The sequence below is a fragment of the Mesoplodon mirus genome, assembly GCF_964341445.2.
Source record: "Mesoplodon mirus genome assembly, chromosome: X".
NCBI lineage: Eukaryota > Metazoa > Chordata > Mammalia > Artiodactyla > Ziphiidae > Mesoplodon > Mesoplodon mirus.
In genome coordinates, this window is record NC_138981.1 from 91,588,152 (window position 1) to 91,610,486 (window position 22,335).

General features: G+C 48.4%; 1 protein-coding gene across 1 annotated transcript in view; it reads right to left on the reverse strand.

Annotated features, from left to right (window-relative positions):
• Nucleotides 1-8,665: 8,665 nt before the first annotated feature.
• The window catches only part of LOC309796263 (uncharacterized protein), a gene marked incomplete at its 5' end in the record, with an annotated part of 32,076 nt that continues 18,406 nt past the window's right edge, over nt 8,666-22,335 (reverse strand). The window contains 3 exons of the mRNA XM_082609309.1: nt 8,666-8,854; nt 15,283-15,503; nt 16,334-16,464. Coding sequence (XP_082465435.1) covers nt 8,825-8,854; nt 15,283-15,503; nt 16,334-16,464 — 382 coding nt within the window. The 3' untranslated portion in view covers nt 8,666-8,824. The remainder of the gene's footprint in view (nt 8,855-15,282; nt 15,504-16,333; nt 16,465-22,335) is intronic.

Genomic DNA, 22,335 nt, shown 5'->3' on the forward strand with positions numbered 1-22,335 from the left:
GCATCCCAAGGTGGTGGGAAACATTTCCCGATTTAAAATCAGCAGCAGAATCTAGTTCTCTGCTCTCAGGAGGATCTGGAGAAGAGAAATATGTCAGAAAATAAATAAATAAATAAGAAGACTAGCTGGTCATGTTCCCACTGGTTGATACAGCACTTCCTTGGCCCTCACACTTCTGCTGCTTGACAGTTTTCACAACATTTTCCCCCTCTTTCCAGGAGATCGCACACACACTGTGCTGCTGATTATTTCTGGCCCTTTGGAGAAGGGATCGAAATCATTTGATCCTGAGAGCAATTTTGTATGTTTCTGCCAGAACGTCACTGGAAAATGTTCACCCCATTTCAAGACAAATTCTACCGCGAACCTCATTGATTCCTCAACCACTGAAAAGCGCCCCTGTGCCATTTCATCATTTTCTCAGGTCATCCTACTAAGAATCTTAACATTTTTAGAAGCCCGTCAACCAAAAGTGAGGTATGCCATTCGTTTGCCCTTCAGTTCGTAGAAGGCAGCATACTTTTTCTCAAGATCCTAAAGTTCTTTAGAGAATTGGGCTTCTACTTGTGCATATCGTGCCTGAAGGTTTCTGAGAGCTTTGACCCGCTGCTTAACCGCCAGAGGCCAGCGCTGAGTGCACCCTGCCTTTGAGGCCGATGCCCAGTCAGGGGCTGCAAGGGACAGGGGACTGGGCCGCCCCTCGCCAGCCTCGGCCCCGTCGTCGGGTCCACACGCCCCAGCCTCCCAGGACTCGGAGGCATCAGCCAGGACCTCGCACGCCCAGAACTCGGCCCCCACTACCGCCGCCGCAGGTTCCTCTGCCTTCTGGGATGCCGCCCCCTCTGCAGGTTCCCGCAGCTCCCAGGGTGGGGGGCCCTCTGCCTGGTACTCGCCCCCCCAGACCTCACCTGTCTCTCCCAGGGCTTCCTGACCCTGAGGAGGCGCGGCATCCTCTGCAGGGTCCGAGGGCCGTCGCGAGCAGCGACTGACCATCACGAATTCGCCGTGGGGCCCGGCCACGACACAGACGTGGTAGTGGTCCGGGGGCACAAGGCAATGGGCCACATCCCGGCACAGGGACTGAAACTGCGCCGCGGGCGCCCCATGGCCTGCGACCACTCCCGCGCCTCCCTGCCCATGCTCGTCCTCCTCTTCTGTCTCTTCCTCCTCCTCGACCTCTTCCTCAGTTTCCTGCCCCTCTTCTGACTGGTACTCAGCCTCCTCCTGGTCCTCAATGTCTAATTCAAGCTCTTCCTCCTCCTCCTCCTCCTCCACCAGCTCTGCATCCCAGTCTTCTTCCACTGCGGCCTGGGCGGCCTCCTGCCCACCATCCTCCCCGTGAAGGGCTCTGGAGAGCCCCAGGGACGCCAGAAGGGCCGCGTCCCCCTCGACTCCATCCATCCCTCCCGAAGGGGAGGCACGGACCCCGAGGGGACTGGGGTTGCCACCCGCCCCGCCTCCATCTCCATCCTGGCCACCTGGGATCGGCCCACGCTCCTCGGTGGCAGACATGGCAGGAGGGACACGCCAGACACGGATCGGGCTGCAGTGACCACCGCGGGGAAGATGGCGGCCACCGGGCTGGGTGTCGCTGAGGGAGGGGACACTGTTGGCAGCGGGGTCTCCGGGACGGGGTGGGGGCTGCAGAGAAGCCGCCTGCCCAGGGCACCAGAGTCAGAGAAAATGCCTCTGGGAGCCCCGCTACGAGAAGGGCAGACAGCCTGCCCGCTGAGCGCCCCGGCGAGACTGGGCCAAGGCCGCTGCGCACAGGGCGGGAAAGAGCTTGATTGGCTGGTGACGGGACACGAAACTTAGAAGGGCCAACGAGGGGCCACTTCCTCCAGCGCCGACTCTAAGCTCATTTGCCAGCAGCCAAGGATTGACAGCACCACCGTCCAATGAGTGATCAAGGTCTTCAGTTTCCCTGGAGGCCTTAAAGGCCCAGCTCACCCTCAGCCTCTGTGAGTGCACAGGAATCCCTTCCTTTTCATTCCACCACTGCAAGAGCAAAGCTACAATGCGCCTAAAGGGCGGCGCCCTGGGGTATGGGAACCTGCATGTGTTCCCCAATTGCCACCCTGGGGCAGCTCACACTGATACAGACACACTTAGTTCAAAAACGAGAGAGAGAGAGAAGGTGTGTAGATCAAATCTCAGCAACGCTTAAAACCTCCCACAGGAGACAGCAAGAGAATTTGGAGGTTTTAATGCTGTTAAGGCTCCTTAGAAAAGGACATACAGAGTCGATATGGATGCAGTGAGAATGGAGAGTGGAAGAAGCAGTAAGACAGGAGCTGGAGAGTGTTTCATCAGGGCTCCCCAATTCCGTTGCAGCCTCCAAGAAATGAAGACAGAGAGAGAGAGGGAAGAGAGACAGAGAGAGAGAGAGAGAGAGAGAGAGAGAGAGAGAAAGAGAGAGAGATATTTCTTTTAAAGACTGGGCTGAGCACCTGCTCTGCACTGGATTGTGCACACCCCTTGCCTCCCAAATTCATACGAGAAGCCCATCCCTAGCCCCACCCCACCCCCAGGAGATGGTATTTGGAGACTGGGTCTTTGGTAGGTCATTCAGTTTTGCTAAGGTCAGGAGGCTGGGGTCCACACATTGGGATTATTGCCCTTACAGGAAGAGACCATAGATGGTACTCTCCTCCCACCACCCCAATGTGAAGCCACAGGAAGAAGGCGGCTATCTTCAAGCCAAAACGAGGGCCCTCACCAAGAACTCCACCATGCTGGCACCCTGACTTTGGGCTTCCTAGCCTCCAGAACTGTGAGAGAATAAATTTCGGTTGTTTTAAGCCACCTGCTTTGTGGTAATTTGTTACGGTCAACCTAGGAAACTAACACCTCCCTCCGGGAGGTCTTTGTGTCTCAGGCCCCTGAGAATTCTAGTACCTTCCTCAGTCCAGATCTTACCATCCTGTTCAGTTTACCTGCAATAGTACCAAGTCAGTGAATTAAGGCTGGTTCTACTGTAGGTGTAGTTAAACGTTTCCCCCACTGCTCTAAAGCAGTGGTTCTCAAACTTTAGTGTGCTTCAGTAGCACTTGGAGGACTTGTAAAAACCTGATGGCTAGCAGCCTACCTTCAGAATATCCAATCCAGTAGGTCTGGGGCAGGGTCTGAGAATTTGCATTTCAAACAAGCTCCCAGCTGATGCTGATGCTGATGCTGATGCTGCTGCTCCATGGCAGGCCAATAGCACCATCTGGTCCCCAGGCAAGCTAGGTCATCCATCAGTTTCTTTCAATAACATATACTAGAGGCTGGGCCACCATCTCTATCATCACACAAGTTGTTTATAATCTATTATTTTAATTTATTTGAGGCTGCTATAAAAGGATGTCAAGCAGGCTTACCAAATACTTGAAAGAAATCCCTTTCAATGACAGTAAGGTGGGCCGAAATAAATAGAACAAAGATATATTGGAGTCAGTGTTATTTATGTTAAAAAAAAACCTCTGCAGCTTATTCATGTCAAACAAGCTTTTATTTTCAATGTGAACAATACTGTCAAATTTATATGTAAAAGGTAAGAATAAAGTCAGATAGCAGTTAATATCATTTTGGGATGTTGAACATTGAAACAAAATCTGTGTTGTGGGCTAATGAAAACTAGAATCTCCGTGAAGAACAAATTCTTCTTTTCTTTCACTGTCCACTTCTTTTTATGTCTTCCAACTGTAGGATGGGATAAGAGTCAATTAACAATTGTACACCAATAACATGCACCAGGGACTTTCTAAATATGAGTCAATACTATGTACACCTCCTGGCTCTCCAAGGAGAAAACAAAATGTTTTCTTCTTGCAACCCAGACCCTTGGTTGTCAGGGTGCACATCATTTCATCACACCAACCACATCTCTCTCTTGCCAACCACTATATATGTTAGTTTTTTTTCTTGAAAGGCCACTCTGTGATTTAAATGTCTTTCCACCTTAAGAGCCTATGCTCCTTACCAAATCATAAATCCCTTATAATCCCCGACCTTCAGTTTCTGTATCTGTATAATGAGAAGGAGGCTGTTATCAAACATCCACAGGTGTGAAAATTAAGAAAGGGAGAAAGAAAGAGTGTGATACTGAGAGAGAGAGAGAGATGAGAGAGGGAAAGGAAAAGATGAATGGGTAGCAGAAAGAGAAACTAGGATTGAATTACCAACTCAGTGAGAGCCAATAATAATACTATGGCTAATTTTCTTTCCTTTTGAATAAAACATCTAAATTTAACTAATATTTGTGAATTACTCAGGAAATGCAGTCTTATTTGAAATCCTTAACTTTTTACTACTTTGTAAGGAGTCACCGTCTCAAAGGCATTGCTATTCCAAGAGACTTCATTTCTGTGGCCAGGTGATGAAGGTATAGCTAGTGCACAGCTTAGTCGCTTTAGCTGCTTCTCCTGGTGACCAGTCTCTAAAAATATAGGTCTCTATATTTTAGACCTCTAAAAAAATATAGGTCTCTATATTTTAGACCTCTAAAAAATATAGGTCTCTATTTCCAGGTCTGATAAATTTCCCATCTTCAGTAGACTTAAAGCTCCAGGACAATGGACTTGTGGCTGTAAATGAAATACATTTCAGAACACACTTCTTTCCATACCATCTAGAATACAAGCACATTATTAACATTAAACTGTTTTTCCAAAACTAAATTTCAACAATTTTTTCTTATTTACTTTACAAAAAAAATTAAAAACATGATAGATAGCTAGTGGGAAGCAACTGCGTAGCACAGGGAGATCAGCTCGGAGCTCTGTGACCACCTAGACGGGTGGGATAGGGAGGGTGGGAGGGAGACGCAAGTGGGAAGAGAAATGGGGATATAGGTATACTATAGGTCATTCACTTTGTTATAAAGCAGAAACTAACACACCCCTGTAAAGCAATTATACTCCCATAAAGATGTTAAAAAGATAAACAAAACATAGATTAAGGATGTAAACAAAACAAAACATAAAGCTGTCAGTAACAGGTATATGTCAGGACCGGTTGCACTATACAATAATACCTTCTATTCTCCAGAGCTGCCCTCTGCTGAGACCATATCCAGCTTCGGTCCTTCTTCTGCTGTTTCATTTGCATCCTCTTTCTCTTCCTCAGCATTTTCATAATGATAGTCACTCTCTTCATTAGTGTCGAATGATACGGACTTTGGCATCCCAAGGTGGTGGGAAACATTTCCCGATTTAAAATCAGCAGCAGAATCTAGTTCTCTGCTCTCAGGAGGATCTGGAGAAGAGAAATATGTCAGAAAATAAATAAATAAATAAGAAGACTAGCTGGTCATGTTCCCACTGGTTGATACAGCACTTCCTTGGCCCTCACACTTCTGCTGCTTGACAGTTTTCACAACATTTTCCCCCTCTTTCCAGGAGATCTCACACACACTGTGCTGCTGATTATTTCTGGCCCTTTGGAGAAGGGATCGAAATCATTTGATCCTGAGAGCAATTTTGTATGTTTCTGCCAGAACGTCACTGGAAAATGTTCACCCCATTTCAAGACAAATTCTACCGCGAACCTCACTGATTCCTCAACCACTGAAAAGTGCCCCTGTGCCATTTCATCATTTTCTCAGGTCATCCTACTAAGAATCTTAACATTTTTAGAAGCCCGTCAACCAAAAGTGAGGTATGCCATTCGTTTGCCCTTCAGTTCGTAGAAGGCAGCATACTTTTTCTCAAGATCCTAAAGTTCTTTAGAGAATTGGGCTTCTACGTGTGCATATCGTGCCTGTAAGGTTTCTGAGAGCTTTGACCCGCTGCTTAACCGCCAGAGGCCAGCGCTGAGTGCACCCTGCCTTTGAGGCCGATGCCCAGTCAGGGGCTGCAAGGGACAGGGGACTGGGCCGCCCCTCGCCAGCCTCGGCCCCGTCGTCGGGTCCACACGCCCCAGCCTCCCAGGACTCGGAGGCATCAGCCAGGACCTCGCACGCCCAGAACTCGGCCCCCACTACCGCCGCCGCAGGTTCCTCTGCCTTCTGGGATGCCGCCCCCTCTGCAGGTTCCCGCAGCTCCCAGGGCGGGGGGCCCTCTGCCTGGTACTCGCCCCCCCAGATCTCACCTGTCTCTCCCAGGGCTTCCTGACCCTGAGGAGGCGCGGCATCCTCTGCAGGGTCTGAGGGCCGTCGCGAGCAGTGACTGACCATGACGAATTCGCCGTGGGGCCCGGCCACGACACGGACGTGGTAGTGGTCCTGGGGCACAAGGCAATGGGCCACATCCCGGCACAGGGACTGAAACTGCGCCGCGGGTGCCCCATGGCCCGCGACCACTCCCGCGCCTCCCTGCCCTTGCTCGTCCTCCTCTTCTGTCTCTTCCTCCTCCTCGACCTCTTCCTCAGTTTCCTGCCCCTCTTCTGACTGGTACTCAGCCTCCTCCTGGTCCTCGATGTCTAATTCAAGCTCTTCCTCCTCCTCCTCCTCCTCCACCAGCTCTGCATCCCAGTCTTCTTCCACTGCGGCCTGGGCGGCCTCCTGCCCACCATCCTCCCCGTGAAGGGCTCTGGAGAGCCCCAGGGACGCCAGAAGGGCCGCGTCCCCCTCGACTCCATCCATCCCTCCCGAAGGGGAGGCACGTACCCTGAGGGGACTGGGGTTGCCACCCGCCCCGCCTCCATCTCCATCCTGGCCACCTGGGATCGGCCCACGCTCCTCGGTGGCAGACATGGCAGGAGGGACACGCCAGACACGGATCGGGCTGCAGTGACCACCGCGGGGAAGATGGCGGCCACCGGGCTGGGTGTCGCTGAGGGAGGGGACGCTGTTGGCAGCGGGGTCTCCGGGACGGGGTGGGGGCTGCAGAGAAGCCGCCTGCCCAGGGCACCAGAGTCAGAGAAAATGCCTCTGGGAGCCCCGCTACGGGAAGAGCAGACGGCCTGCCCGCTGAGTGCCCCGGCGAGACTGGGCCGAGGCCGCTGCGCACAGGGCGGGAAAGAGCTTGATTGGCTGGTGACGGGACGTGAAACTTAGAAGGGCCAACGAGGGGCCACTTCCTCCAGCGCCGACTCTAAGCTCATTTGCCAGCAGCCAAGGATTGACAGCACCACCGTCCAATGAGTGATCAAGGTCTTCAGTTTCCCTGGAGGCCTTAAAGGCCCAGCTCACCCTCAGCCTCTGTGAGTGCACAGGAATCCCTTCCTTTTCATTCCACCACTGCAAGAGCAAAACTACAATGCGCCTAAAGGGCGGCGCCCTGGGGTATGGGAACCTGCATGTGTTCCCCAATTGCCACCCTGGGGCAGCTCACACTGATACAGACACACTTAGTTCAAAAACGAGAGAGAGAGAGAAGGTGTGTAGATCAAATCTCAGCAACGCTTAAAACCTCCCACAGGAGACAGCAAGAGAATTTGGAGGTTTTAATGCTGTTAAGGCTCCTTAGAAAAGGACATACAGAGTCGATATGGATGCAGTGAGAATGGAGAGTGGAAGAAGCAGTAAGACAGGAGCTGGAGAGTGTTTCATCAGGGCTCCCCAATTCCGTTGCAGCCTCCAAGAAATGAAGACAGAGAGAGAGAGGGAAGAGAGACAGAGAGAGAGAGAGAGAGAGAGAGAGAGAGAGAGAGAGAGAAAGAGAGAGAGATATTTCTTTTAAAGACTGGGCTGAGCAGCTGCTCTGCACTGGATTGTGCACACCCCTTGCCTCCCAAATTCATACGAGAAGCCCATCCCCAGCCCCACCCCACCCCCAGGAGATGGTATTTGGAGACTGGGTCTTTGGTAGGTCATTCAGTTTTGGTAAGGTCAGGAGGCTGGGGTCCACACCTTGGGATAATTGCCCTTACAGAAAGAGACCATAGATGGTACTCTACTCCCACCACCCCAATGTGAAGCCACAGGAAGAAGGCGGCTATATTCAAGCCAAAACGAGGGCCCTCACCAAGAACTCCACCATGCTGGCACCCTGACTTTGGGCTTCCTAGCCTCCAGAACTGTGAGAGAATAAATTTCGGTTGTTTTAAGCCACCTGCTTTGTGGTAATTTGTTACGGTCAACCTAGGAAACTAACACCTCCCTCCGGGAGGTCTTTGTGTCTCAGGCCCCTGAGAATTCTAGTACCTTCCTCAGTCCAGATCTTACCATCCTGTTCAGTTTACCTGCAATAGTACCAAGTCAGTGAATTAAGGCTGGTTCTACTGTAGGTGTAGTTAAACGTTTCCCCCACTGCTCTAAAGCAGTGGTTCTCAAACTTTAGTGTGCTTCAGTAGCACTTGGAGGACTTGTAAAAACCTGATGGCTAGCAGCCTACCTTCAGAATATCCAATCCAGTAGGTCTGGGGCAGGGTCTGAGAATTTGCATTTCAAACAAGTTCCCAGCTGATGCTGATGCTGATGCTGATGCTGCTGCTCCATGGCAGGCCAATAGCACCATCTGGTCCCCAGGCAAGCTAGGTCATCCATCAGTTTCTTTCAATAACATATACTAGAGGCTGGGCCACCATCTCTATCATCACACAAGTTGTTTATAATCTAATATTTTAATTTATTTGAGGCTGCTATAAAAGGATGTCAAGCAGGCTTACCAAATACTTGAAAGAAATCCCTTTCAATGACAGTAAGGTGGGCCGAAATAAATAGAACAAAGATATATTGGAGTCAGTGTTATTTATGTTAAAAAAAAACCTCTGCAGCTTACTCATGTCAAACAAGCTTTTATTTTCAATGTGAACAATACTGTCAAATTTATATGTAAAACGTAAGAATAAAGTCAGATAGCAGTTAATATCATTTTGGGATGTTGAACTTTGAAACAAAATCTGTGTTGTGGGCTAATGAAAACTAGAATCTCCGTGAAGAACAAATTCTTCTTTTCTTTCACTGTCCACTTCTTTTTATGTCTTCCAACTGTAGGATGCGATGAGTCAATTAACAATTGTACACCAATAACATGCACCAGGGACTTTCTAAATATGAGTCAATACTATGTACATCTCCTGGCTCTCCAAGGAGAAAACAAAATGTTTTCTTCTTGCAACCCAGACCCTTGGTTGTCAGGGTGCACATCATTTCATCACACCAACCACATCTCTCTCTTGCCAACCACTATATATGTTAGTTTTTTTTCTTGAAAGGCCACTCTGTGATTTAAATGTCTTTCCACCTTAAGAGCCTATGCTCCTTACCAAATCATAAATCCCTTATAATCCCAGACCTTCAGTTTCCGTATCTGTATAATGAGAAGGAGGCTGTTATCAAACATCCACAGGTGTGAAAATTAAGAAAGGGAGAAAGAAAGAGTGTGATACTGAGAGAGAGAGAGAGATGAGAGAGGGAAAGGAAAAGATGAATGGGTAGCGGAAAGAGAAACTAGGATTGAATTACCAACTCAGTGAGAGCCAATAATAATACTGTGGCTAATTTTCTTTCCTTTTGAATAAAACATCTAAATTGAACTAATATTTGTGAATTACTCATGAAATGCAGTCTTATTTGAAATCCTTAACTTTTTACTACTTTGTAAGGAGTCACCGTCTCAAAGGCATTGCTATTCCAAGAGACTTCATTTCTGTGGCCAGGTGATGAAGGTATAGCTAGTGCACAGCTTAGTCGCTTTAGCTGCTTCTCCTGGTGACCAGTCTCTAAAACTATAGGTCTCTATATTTTAGACCTCTAAAAAAATATAGGTCTCTATTTCCAGGTCTGATAAATTTCCCATCTGCAGTAGACGTAAAGCTCCAGGACAATGGACTTGTGGCTGTAAATGAAATACATTTCAGAACACACTTCCTTCTAAACCATCTAGAATACAAGTACATTATTATCATTAAACTGTTTCTCCAAAACTAAATTTCAACAATTTTTTCTTATTATTTTACAAAAACAATTAAAAACATGATAGATGGCTAAAGGGAAGCAGCTGCATAGCACAGGGAGATCAGCTCGGAGCTCTGTGACCACCTAGACGGGTGGGATGGGGAGGGTGGGAGGGAGACGCAAGTGGGAAGAGAAATGGGGATATAGGTATACTATAGGTCATTCACTTTGTTATAAAGCAGAAACTAACACACCCCTGTAAAGCAATTATACTCCCAGAAAGATGTTAAAAAGATAAACAAAACATAGATTAAGGATGTAAACAAAACAAAACATAAAGCTGTCAGTAACAGGTATATGTCAGGACCGGTTGCACTATACAATAATACCTTGTATTCTCCAGAGCTGCCCTCTGCTGAGACCATATCCAGCTTCAGTCCTTCTTCTGCTTTTTCATTTGCATCCTCTTTCTCTTCCTCAGCATTTGCATAATGATATTCACTCTCTTCTTTAGTGTCGAATGATACGGACTTTGGCATCCCAAGGTGGTGGGAAACATTTCCCGATTTAAAATCAGCAGCAGAATCTAGTTCTCTGCTCTCAGAAGGATCTGGAGAAGAGAAATATGTCATAAAATAAATAAATAAATAAGAAGACTAGCTGGTCATGTTCCCACTGGTTGATACAGCACTTCCTTGGCCCTCACACTTCTGCTGCTTGACAGTTTTCACAACATTTTCCCCCTCTTTCCAGGAGATCTCACACACACTGTGCTGCTGATTATTTCTGGCCCTTTGGAGAAGGGATCGAAATCATTTGATCCTGAGAGCAATTTTGTATGTTTCTGCCAGAACGTCACTGGAAAATGTTCACCCCATTTCAAGACAAATTCTACCGCGAACCTCATTGATTCCTCAACCACTGAAAAGTGCCCCTGTGCCATTTCATCATTTTCTCAGGTCATCCTACTAAGAAGCTTAACATTTCTAGAAGCCCGTCAACCAAAAGTGAGGTATGCCATTCGTTTGCCCTTCAGTTTGTAGAAGGCAGCATACTTTTTCTCAAGATCCTAAAGTTCTTTAGAGAATTGGGCTTCTACTTGTGCATATCGTGCCTGAAGGTTTCTGAGAGCTTTGACCCGCTGCTTAACCGCCAGAGGCCAGCGCTGAGTGCACCCTGCCTTTGAGGCCGATGCCCAGTCAGGGGATGCAAGGGACAGGGGACTGGGCCGCCCCTCGCCAGCCTCGGCCCCGTCGTCGGGTCCACACGCCCCAGCCTCCCAGGACTCGGAGGCATCAGCCAGGACCTCGCTCGCCCAGAACTCGGCCCCCACTACCGCCGCCGCAGGTTCCTCTGCCTTCTGGGATGCCGCCCCCTCTGCAGGTTCCCGCAGCTCCCAGGGCGGGGGGCCCTCTGCCTGGTACTCGCCCCCCCAGATCTCACCTGTCTCTCCCAGGGCTTCCTGACCCTGAGCAGGCGCGGCATCCTCTGCAGGGTCTGAGGGCCGTCGCGAGCAGCGACTGACCATCACGAATTCGCCGTGGGGCCCGGCCACGAAACGGACGTGGTAGTGGTCCTGGGGCACAAGGCAATGGGCCACATCCCGGCACAGGGACTGAAACTGCGCCGCGGGCGCCCCATGGCCCGCGACCACTCCCGCGCCTCCCTGCCCATGCTCGTCCTCCTCTTCTGTCTCTTCCTCCTCCTCGACCTCTTCCTCAGTTTCCTCCCCCTCTTCTGACTGGTACTCAGCCTCCTCCTGGTCCTCGATGTCTAATTCAAGCTCTTCCTCCTCCTCCTCCTCCTCCTCCTCCACCAGCTCTGCATCCCAGTCTTCTTCCACTGCGGCCTGGGCGGCCTCCTGCCCACCATCCTCCCCGTGAAGGGCTCTGGAGAGCCCCAGGGAAGCCAGAAGGGCCGCGTCCCCCTCGACTCCATCCATCCCTCCCGCAGGGGAGGCACGGACCCCGAGGGGACTGGGGTCGCCACCTGCCCCGCCTCCAGCTCCGTCCTGGCCACCTGGGATCGGCCCACGCTCCTCGGTGGCAGACATGGCAGGAGGGACACGCCAAACACGGATCGGGCTGCAGTGATGACCGCGGGGAAGATGGCGGCCACCGGGCTGGGTGTCGCTGAGGGAGGGGACGCTGTTGGCAGCGGGGCCTCAGGGACGGGGTGGGGGCTGCAGAGAAGCCGGCTGCCCAGGGCACCAGAGTCGGAGAAAATGCCTCGGGGAGCCCCGCTACGGGAAGAGCAGACGGCCTGCCCGCCGAGCGCCCCGGCAAGACTGGGCCGAGGCCGCTGCGCACAGGGCGGGAAAGAGCTTCATTGGCTGGTGACGGGAGGCGAAACTTAGAAGGGCCAGTGAGGGGCCACTTCCTCCAGCGCCGACTCTAAGCTCATTTGCCAGCAGCCAAGGATTGACAGCACCACCGTCCAATGAGTGATCAAGGTCTTCAGTTTCCCTGGAGGCCTTAAAGGCCCAGCTCACCCTCAGCCTCTGTGAGCGCACAGGAATCCCTTCCTTTTCATCCCACCACTGCAAGAGCAAAACTACAGTGCGCCTAAAGGGCGGCGCCCTGGGGTATGGGAACCTGCATGTGTTCCCCAATTGCCACCCTGGGGCAGCTCACGCTGATACAGACACACTTCGTTCAAAAACGAGTGAGAGAGAGAAGGTGTATAGATCAAATCTCAGCAACGCTTACAACCTCCCACAGGAGACAGCAAGAGAATTTGGAGGTTTTAATGCTGTTAAGGCTCCTTAGAAAAGGACATACAGAGTCGATATGGATGCAGTGAGAATGGAGAGTGGAAGAAGCAGTAAAGACAGGAGCTGGAGAGTGTTTCATCAGGGCTCCCCAATTCCGTTGCAGCCTCCAAGAAATGAAGACAGAGAGAGAGAGGGAAGAGAGACACACACACACACACACACACACAGAGAGAGAGAGAGAATTTCTTTTAAAGACTGGGCTGAGCACCTGCTCTGCACTGGATTGTGCACACCCCTTGCCTCCCAAATTCATACGAGAAGCCCGTTTTCAGCCCCACCCCACCCCCAGGAGATGGTATTTGGAGACTGGGTCTTTGGTAGGTCATTCAGTTTTGGTAAGGTCAGGAGGCTGGGGTCCACACATTGGGATTATTGCCCTCAGAGGAAGAGACCATAGCTGGTACTCTCCTCCCACCACCCCAACGTGAAGCCACAGGAAGAAGGCGGCTATCTTCAAGCCAAAACGAGGGCCCTCACCAAGAACTCCACCATGCTGGCACCCTGACTTTGGGCTTCCTAGCCTCCAGAACTGTGAGAGAATAAATTTCGGTTGTTTTAAGCCACCTGCTTTGTGGTAATTTGTTACGGTCAACCTAGGAAACTAACACCTCCCTCCGGGAGGTCTTTGTGTCTCAGGCCCCTGAGAATTCTAGTACCTTCCTCAGTCCAGATCTTACCATCCTGTTCAGTTTACCTGCAATAGTACCAAGTCAGTGAATTAAGGCTGGTTCTACTGTAGGTGTAGTTAAACGTTTCCCCCACTGCTCTAAAGCAGTGGTTCTCAAACTTTAGTGTGCTTCAGTAGCACTTGGAGGACTTGTAAAAACCTGATGGCTAGCAGCCTACCTTCAGAATATCCAATCCAGTAGGTCTGGGGCAGGGTCTGAGAATTTGCATTTCAAACAAGTTCCCAGTTGATGCTGATGCTGATGCTGATGCTGCTGCTCCATGGCAGGCCAATAGCACCATCTGGTCCCCAGGCAAGCTAGGTCATCCATCAGTTTCTTTCAATAACATATACTAGAGGCTGGGCCACCATCTCTATCATCACACAAGTTGTTTATAATCTAATATTTTAATTTATTTGAGGCTGCTATAAAAGGATGTCAAGCAGGCTTACCAAATACTTGAAAGAAATCCCTTTCAATGACAGTAAGGTGGGCCGAAATAAATAGAACAAAGATATATTGGAGTCAGTGTTATTTATGTTAAAAAAAAACGTCTGCAGCTTATTCATGTCAAACAAGCTTTTATTTTCAATGTGAACAATACTGTCAAATTTATATGTAAAACGTAAGAATAAAGTCAGATAGCAGTTAATATCATTTTGGGATGTTGAACTTTGAAACAAAATCTGTGTTGTGGGTAATGAAAACTAGAATCTCCGTGAAGGACACATTCTTCTTTTCTTTCGCTTTCCACTTCTTTTTATGTCTTCCAACTGTAGGATGGGATAAGAGTCAATTAACAATTGTACACCAATAACATGCACCAGGAACTTTCTAAATATGAGTCAATACTATGTACACCTCCTGGCTCTCCAAGGAGAAAACAAAATGTTTTCTTCTTGCAACCCAGACCCTTGGTTGTCAGGGTGCACATCATTTCATCACACCAACCACATCTCTCTCTTGCCAACCACTATATATGTTAGTTTTTTTTTCTTGAAAGGCCACTCTGTGATTTAAATGTCTTTCCAACTTAAGAGCCTATGCTCCTTACACAGATCATAAATCCCTTATGAGCCCTGACCTTCAGTTTCCATATCTATAAAGTGAGAATGTGGCTGTTATCAAACATCCACAGGTGTGAAAATTAAGAAAGGGAGAAAGAAAGAGTGTGATACTGAGAGAGAGAGAGAGAGATGAGAGAGAGAAAGGAAAAGATGAATGGGTAGCGGGAAGAGAAACTAGGATTGAATTACCAACTCAGTGAGAGCCAATAATAATACTGTGGCTAATTTTCTTTCCTTTTGAATAAAACATCTAAATTGAACCAATATTTGTGAATTACTCATGAAATGCAGTCTTATTTGAAATCCTTAACTTTTTACTACTTTGTAAGGAGTCACCGTCTCAAAGGCATTGCTATTCCAAGAGACTTCATTTCTGTGGCCAGGTGATGAAGGTACAGCTAGTGCACAGCTTAGTCGCTTTAGCTGCTTCTCCTGGTGACCAGTCTCTAACACTATAGGTCTCTATATTTTAGACCTCTAAAAAAATATAGGTCTCTATTTCCAGGTCTGATAAATTTCCCATCTGCAGTAGACTTAAAGCTCCAGGACAATGGACTTGTGGCTGTAAATGAAATACATTTCAGAACACACTTCTTTCCATACCATCTAGAATACAAGTACATTATTAACATTAAACTGTTCTTCCAAAACTAAATTTCAACAATTTTTTCTTATTTACTTTACAAACAACATTAAAAACATGATAGATAGCTAGTGGGAAGCAGCTGCGTAGCACAGGGAGATCAGCTCGGAGCTCTGTGACCACCTAGACGGGTGGGATGGGGAGGGTGGGAGGGAGACGCAAGTGGGAAGAGAAATGGGGATATTGGTATACTATAGGTGATTCACTTTGTTATAAAGCAGAAACTAACACACCCCTGTAAAGCAATTATACTCCCATAAAGATGTTAAAAAGATAAACATAAAATAGATTAAGGATGTAAACAAAACAAAACATAAAGCTGTCAGTAACAGGTATATGTCAGGACCGGTTGCAATATACAATAATACCTTGTGTTCTCCAGAGCTGCCCTCTGCTGAGACCATATCCAGCTTCGGTCCTTCTTCTGCTTTTTCATCTCCATCCTCTTTCTCTTCCTCAGCACTTTCATAATGATATTCACTCTCTTCTTTAGTGTCGAGTGATACGGGCTTTGGCATCCCAAGGTGGTGGGAAACATTTCCCGATTTAAAATCAGCAGCAGAATCTAGTTCTCTGCTCTCAGGAGGATCTGGAGAAGAGAAATATGTCAGAAAATAAATAAATAAAGAAGAAGAAGAACTGGTCATGTTCCTACTGGTTGATACAGCACTTCCTTGGCCCTCACACTTTTGCTGCTTCAGAGTTTTCACAATATTATCCCCGTTTCCAGTAGATCTCACACACTGTGCTGCTGATTATTTCTGGCCCTTTGGAGAAGGGATCGAAATCATTTGATTCTGAGCGGATTTTTATATGTTTCTGCCAGAACCTCACTGGAAAGTGTTCACCCGCTTTCAAGACAAATTCTACCGCGAATCTCATTGATTCCTCCGCCACTGAAATGTGCCCCTGTGCCATTTCATCATTTTCTCAGGTCATCGTACTGAGAATCTTTACATTTTTCAAAGCCCGTCAGCCAAAAGTGAGGTATGCCATTTGTTTGCCCCTAGGTTGGTAGAAGGCAGCATACTTTTTCTCAAGATCCTAAAGGTCTTTATTGAATTGGGCTTCTACTTGTGCATATCGTGCCTGAGGTTTTTTGAGAGCTTTGACCCGCTACTTAACCGCCAGAGGCCAGCGCTGAGTGCACCCTGCCTTTGAGGCCGATGCCCAGTCAGGGGCTGCAAGGGACAGGGGACTGGGCCGCGCCTCGCCAGCCTCGGCCCCTTCGACGGGTCCACAAGTCCCAGCCACCCAGGACTCGGAGGCATCAGCCAGGACCTCGCCCGCCCAGAACTCAGCCTCCCCTGCCCCCGCCACCGGTTCCTCTGCCTTCTGGGATGCCACCCCCTCCGCAGGCTCCCGCGGCTCCCAGGGCGGGGGGCCCTCTGCCTGGTACTCGCCCCCCCCAGACCTCACCTGCCTCTCCCAGGTCTTCCTGCCCGTGAGGAAGCGCGGCAGCCTCTGCAGGGTCCGAGGGCCGTCGGGAGCGGCGCCTGACCATCATGTGGCTGGCGTGGGGCCCGACCAGGACACGGTCCTTGTAGTGGCTGCGGTGCAGAAGACAATGGGCCACATCCCGGAGCAGGGAATGAAACTGCACCGCGGGCGCCCCGTGGCCTGCGACCACTCCCGCGCCTAGCTGCCCATGCTCGTCCTCCTCTTCTGTCTCTTCCTCCTCCTCGACCTCTTCCTCAGTTTCCTCCCCCTCTTCTGACTGGTACTCAGCCTCCTCCCGGTCCTCGGTGTCTAATTCAAACTCTTCCGCCTCCTCCTCCACCATCTCTGCATCCCAGTCTTCTGCCACTGCGGCCTGGGCGGCCTCCTGCCCACCATCCTCCCCGTGAAGGGCTCTGGAGAGCCCCAGGGAAGCCAGAAGGGCCGCGGCCCCCTCGACTCCATCCATCCCTCCAGAAGGGGAGGCACGGACCCCGAGGGGACTGGGGTCACCACCCGCCCTGCCACCAGCTCTATCCTGGCCACCTGGGATCGGCCCACGCTCCTCGGTGGCAGACATGGCTGGAGGGACACGCCAGACACGGATCGGGCTGCAGTGACGACCGTGGGTAAGATGGCGGCCGCTGCGCTGAGTGCCGCTGAGGGAGGGGACGCTGTTGGCAGCTGGGCCACCGGGACGGGGTGGGGGCTGCGGAGAAGCCGCCTGCCCAGGGCACCAGAGTCGGAGAAGATTCCTCTGCGAGCCCCGCTACGGGAAGTGCAGACGGCCTGCCCGCCGAGCGCCCCACCGAGACTGGGCCGCGGCTGCTGCGCACAAGGCGGGAAAGAGCTTGATTGGCTGGTGATGGGAGGCGGACCTTACAAGGGTCAACGAAGGGCCACTTCCTCCAGCGCCGACTCTAAGCTCATTTGCCAGCAGCCAAGGATTGACAGCACCACCGTCCAATGAGTGATCAAGGTCTTCACTTTCCCTGGAGGCCTTAAAGGGCCAGCTCAGCCTCAGCCTCTGTGAGCGCACAGGAATCCCTTCTTTTCATTCCACATCTGCAAGAGCAAAACTACAATACCCCTAAAGGCGGCGCCCTGGGGTATGGGAACCTGCATGTTTTCCCCAATTGCCACCCTGGGGCAGCTCACGCTGATACAGACACACTTAGTTCAAAACCGAGAGAGAGAGAGAAGTTGTATAGATCAAATCTAAGCAACGCTTAAAACCTCCCACAGGAGACAGCAAGCGAATTTGGAGGTTTTAACGCTGTTAAGGCTCCTTAGAAAAGGACATACAGAGTCGATATGGATGCAGTGAGAATGGAGAGTGGAAGAAGCAGTAAAGACAGGAGCTGGAGAGTGTTTCATCAGGGCTCCCCAATTCCGTTGCAGCCTCCAAGAAATGAAGACAGAGAGAGAGAGGGAAGAGAGACAGAGAGAGAGAGAGAGAGAGAGAGAGAGAGAGAGAGAGAGAGAAAGAGAGAGAGATATTTCTTTTAAAGACTGGGCTGAGCACCTGCTCTGCACTGGATTGTGCACACCCCTTGCCTCCCAAATTCATACGAGAAGCCCATCCCCAGCCCCAGCCCACCCCCAGGAGATGGTATTTGGAGACTGGGTCTTTGGTAGGTCATTCAGTTTTGGTAAGGTCAGGAGGCTGGGGTCCACACATTGGGATTATTGCCCTTACAGGAAGAGACCATAGATGGTACTCTCCTCCCACCATCCCAACGTGAAGCCACAGGAAGAAGGTGGCTATCTTCAAGCCAAAACGAGGGCCCTCACCAAGAACTCCACCATCCTGACACCCTGACTTTGGGCTTCCTAGCCTCCAGAACTCTAGGAAATAAGTAACTGTCTTGTTTAAGCCGCCCAACCTATGGCATTTTATTAGGGCAGCCTGAGCAGACTAATACAGCATGGCAGACCTTAACAGCACAGGCTTCCTAGAGTCATTTCTCGGTCAACAGTCCGAGACTTTTTGTTGTACTCAGCCCCACTTAGCCGAGTGGTCAAGGGTAACGAATGCTGAAAACGAGGAAGAAATCAACAACTATTTTATGCTAATCCCAGTTACTACTGTTGATGGGCATAGAAGCTAGACTGGGTGTCAGCTGTAACTTCACGTTCAGGAGAACATAAGCTATGTCCCTTACTTCCAGTAAGCACACTGCCTTGGGATCCAGGACATCTAATTTGACACATCCTAACGCTTCACAGATGGGAAGCACACATTCTGCAGTGCGCTCCTGGGAAGGCTGAGGAGAAGAGCTGTTGTTGCCACCCTGAGTCACTATGGACTCCTCCTATCCCAAGTTGGGTTCAACGGTCAGTCAAGACTGGTGACACCACACACACACACACACACACACACACACACACACACACAACCGAGACGCGATGCAAAGTGTATTCCTTACGTGAGGAGGCTTCTGGGGGGAGAGCAGGGCAGCCTTTTCAAGCTGCTCCAAAATAGACTTCAGAGAGTCAGGAATGGAAGAAATTGCTTTGGGAGTTCTACTGTGATTAGTGGATGGGGCCAGCATGACAGTTCCCTTGTGCTGGCAGTAGCTAGTGTCGTTTGATGCCCACTCCTCCTGCCCTCCACCCTACAACCGTGCCAAAGGAGAGAGTGGAGGGTGGGGCAATGAGGAAGAGGGAGGGTTGACGTTTAAAAGCCCTCAGCAGTCAAACACCAAAGGATGCAGTCAGACCCTATACTATAATTCACCTCTGGCGTGTTGCAAGCGACAGAAACGTGCCATTTTCGTGTAATGGAATCTGAACTTGTGGAAGTAAGCCACTCTGGAACTCTTGAGTCCTGCAGCCTAAGGCCAGGTAGGGAGGCATAAGGTCCACTGAAGGCTGTTCAAGAGCCCAGCGTGGTGTATCCTGTGAAGTAAAATGCATGCCTCGGTCACCATCAATAAGGCCCGGAACACCAAATCCCATAAGGAGGGTCTTGGCGAAGCCCTGCGTAGTGGTTTTAGTATATGTAGAGACACGTGTGACCTGGATTTATAATTTGGGAGTCTGTGGGCCAAGAGATTCCCAAGGCTCTTTACCCCAAAGGGGACAGTTTTACACAAGGAAACATCGCTGCCGCCATGGGCCGGACCAGACAGCCAGACCGACGACAACGGCCTGATTGTCTATGAAAATGTGCAGATGGTGCTAACTGTTGGCCAGAGCATCCAGCGCTAAGGTGACTGCCTGAAGTTCACTCACTGGTGCTGTCTTTTCGTTGAACAGTTTTATCTATGGTTATTGTATTGATTACTGACAAGGAAAGAGTTTTCCTGACATTTTCCTATTTATTTTCCACATGTCAGTCTTTTTTGTTCCTTCACTCCTCAATTACTCTACTTTCTGTTATTAATTACTTTTTATAGTGTACAAAGTGATCCTTTATCACTCCTTTTGCTGTACTTTTTAAGTTTTTTTTTAGTGCTGGAGCTTTTTGTGGGGTAGTGTCGGTGGTTACACTGGGAGTTACAATTAGTATCTTAGCTTTATAATAATCAAGTTTGTATTAATACGGAGATAGTTGCCATAGTATTCAAAACCTCTGCTTTTCCCTAGCTCTGCCACATTTCTTTATTTAATTATGGTGACACACGGCATGTTTGTATATTTGGTGCCCATAAACAGAGATTTATAGTTAATGCTTTATACATTTGTATTTTAAATCATATATGAGAACAAAAAGAGGAGACATAAACCAAAAGTGCAGCAATACTGGCTTCTGCGTTTACCTGTGTAGTTACCTTGGCCTTTGTGGTTTATTTCTTCATATTGCTTCCAATACGTGCCCAGCATTGTTTCAATTCAGCCTGAAGGACTCCTTTCAGTACTTTCCATAGGGCAAGCTTACTAGCTATGTACTCTCTCAGTTATTGTTGGTCTTGGAATGTCTTTAACTCCCCTTCATTTCCCCCACATATAGAATTCTTGGTTGAAAGGGTATTTTTGTTCATTTGTTCTACGCTTTTAATATGCCATTCCAATGCCACCTGTCCTCTGTGGTTTCTGTAGAGGAATGGGCACAAATCTTACCGACGATTACTTGTATATGAGGAGTTGTTTCTATTGCTGTTTTCAAGGTTCACTCTTTGTCTTTGACTTTTGATAATTTGATCATGATGTGCCTAGGTGGGGATCTCTGATTTTATCCTGCTTGGAGTTTGTAGAACTTACTGGGTGTGTAGATTCATGTCTTTCCTCCGAGTTTGGAGGTTTTCAGGCATCATTTCTTTAAAGATTTCCTGCCCCTTTCTCTCTCTCCTCTGCCTCTGCCACTGTCATTATGTGTACATTGATAAGCTTGCTGATGCATATAAGTCTCATAGGATTTGCTCATTATTCTTCATTCTTTGCTTTTTCTGCTCCTCTTTTCCTTTCCAGAGACTGGATATTTCAACTAACCTTTTAAACTTTGCTGATTCTTTTTCTCCTGTTCAAATTTGCTGTTGGACATCTTTTATTAATTTTTCATTTCACTTACTGTGCTTTTCAGCTGAAGAGCTTTTACTTTGTCCCTATTTATAATTTCTATCTCTTTGGGATACATCTTTCTCATTGTTTCCTAGTTCTTTGATCACTGTTTCCTTTCGCTCATTGAGTTTATTGAAGACAGCTGACTAAAAGTGTATTTTTCTAGTAACCCAAATACTGTGCTTCACCTCTGACAGTTTATAGTAATTAATTGTTTCCATGTGAACAGGATACACATTCCTCCCATCCCCTCCAACTATATGGAAGTATAATTTACAAATAAAATTTGTATATTGAAGGGGAACAATGTGATGCTTGATGTACGTACACATTGTTAAATGATTACCACAGTCAAACTAATTTATGCATCTATAACCTCACATAGCTAAAGGTTTTTTGGGGTGGTGCGTGGGATAAAACTAAGATCTACTCTCTCAGCAAGTCTCCAGCATACCATACAATATCTTAAATTAAATCTGCATGCTGTGCATTAGATCCCTAGAATGTATTCATCTTATAACTGATCATTTGTACCCTTTGATGAACCACCCCACAAATAACAAACCTGGAGGCATCATGGTTCCTGATTTCATTATATGACAAAGGTATAGTAATGAAAACAGTATGGTAGTGGCATAAGAACAGATATATATATATATATATATATAGACCAATGGATCAAAATATAGAGCCCAGAAATAAACCCACACATATATGTTCAACTATTTGACAAGAACTCCAAGAACACACAATGAGGACAGGATAGTCTCTTCAATAAATGCTGCTGGGAACACTGCATATCCACGTGCAAAGATACTATACTGGAGCCTTATCTTACACCATACCCCAAAATGAACTCAAAATGGATTAAAGACTTAAACGTAAGGCCTGAATCTGTGAAACTCCTAGAGGAAGACACAGGGGTAAGCTCCCTGACATAGGTTATGGCAATGATATTTTTTTGAAATGACACCAAAACAAAGGCAACAAAATCAAAAATAAACAAGTGGACTACATCAAACTCAAAAGCTTCTGCACAGCAAAGGAAACAATCAACAAAAAGAAAAGGCAACTGACCTATGAAGCAGAAGAAAATATTTGCAAATCATGTTATCTGTTGAGGGGATAATATGCAAAATATAAAAGGAATTCAATCAACTCAACAGCAAAAAAAATAAAAAATAAAAAAAACCCATCAACCAATAATTAATAAAAGGGCACACGGTTCGAATAAACATTTTCTCAAAGAAGACATACACCTGGCAAATAGGTATATGAAGAGGTGTTCAACATCACTAACCATCAGGGAAATGCAAATCAAAGCTGCAATTAAGACATCACACCTATTAGGATGGCTATTATCAAAAGGACAAGAGACAGCATGTGTTGGCAAGAGTGTGGTAAAAAGGGAACCCTCGTGCCCTGTTGGTGGGAAAGTAAAATGGTGCAGCCACTGTGGACAACTGCATGGAGGTTCCTCA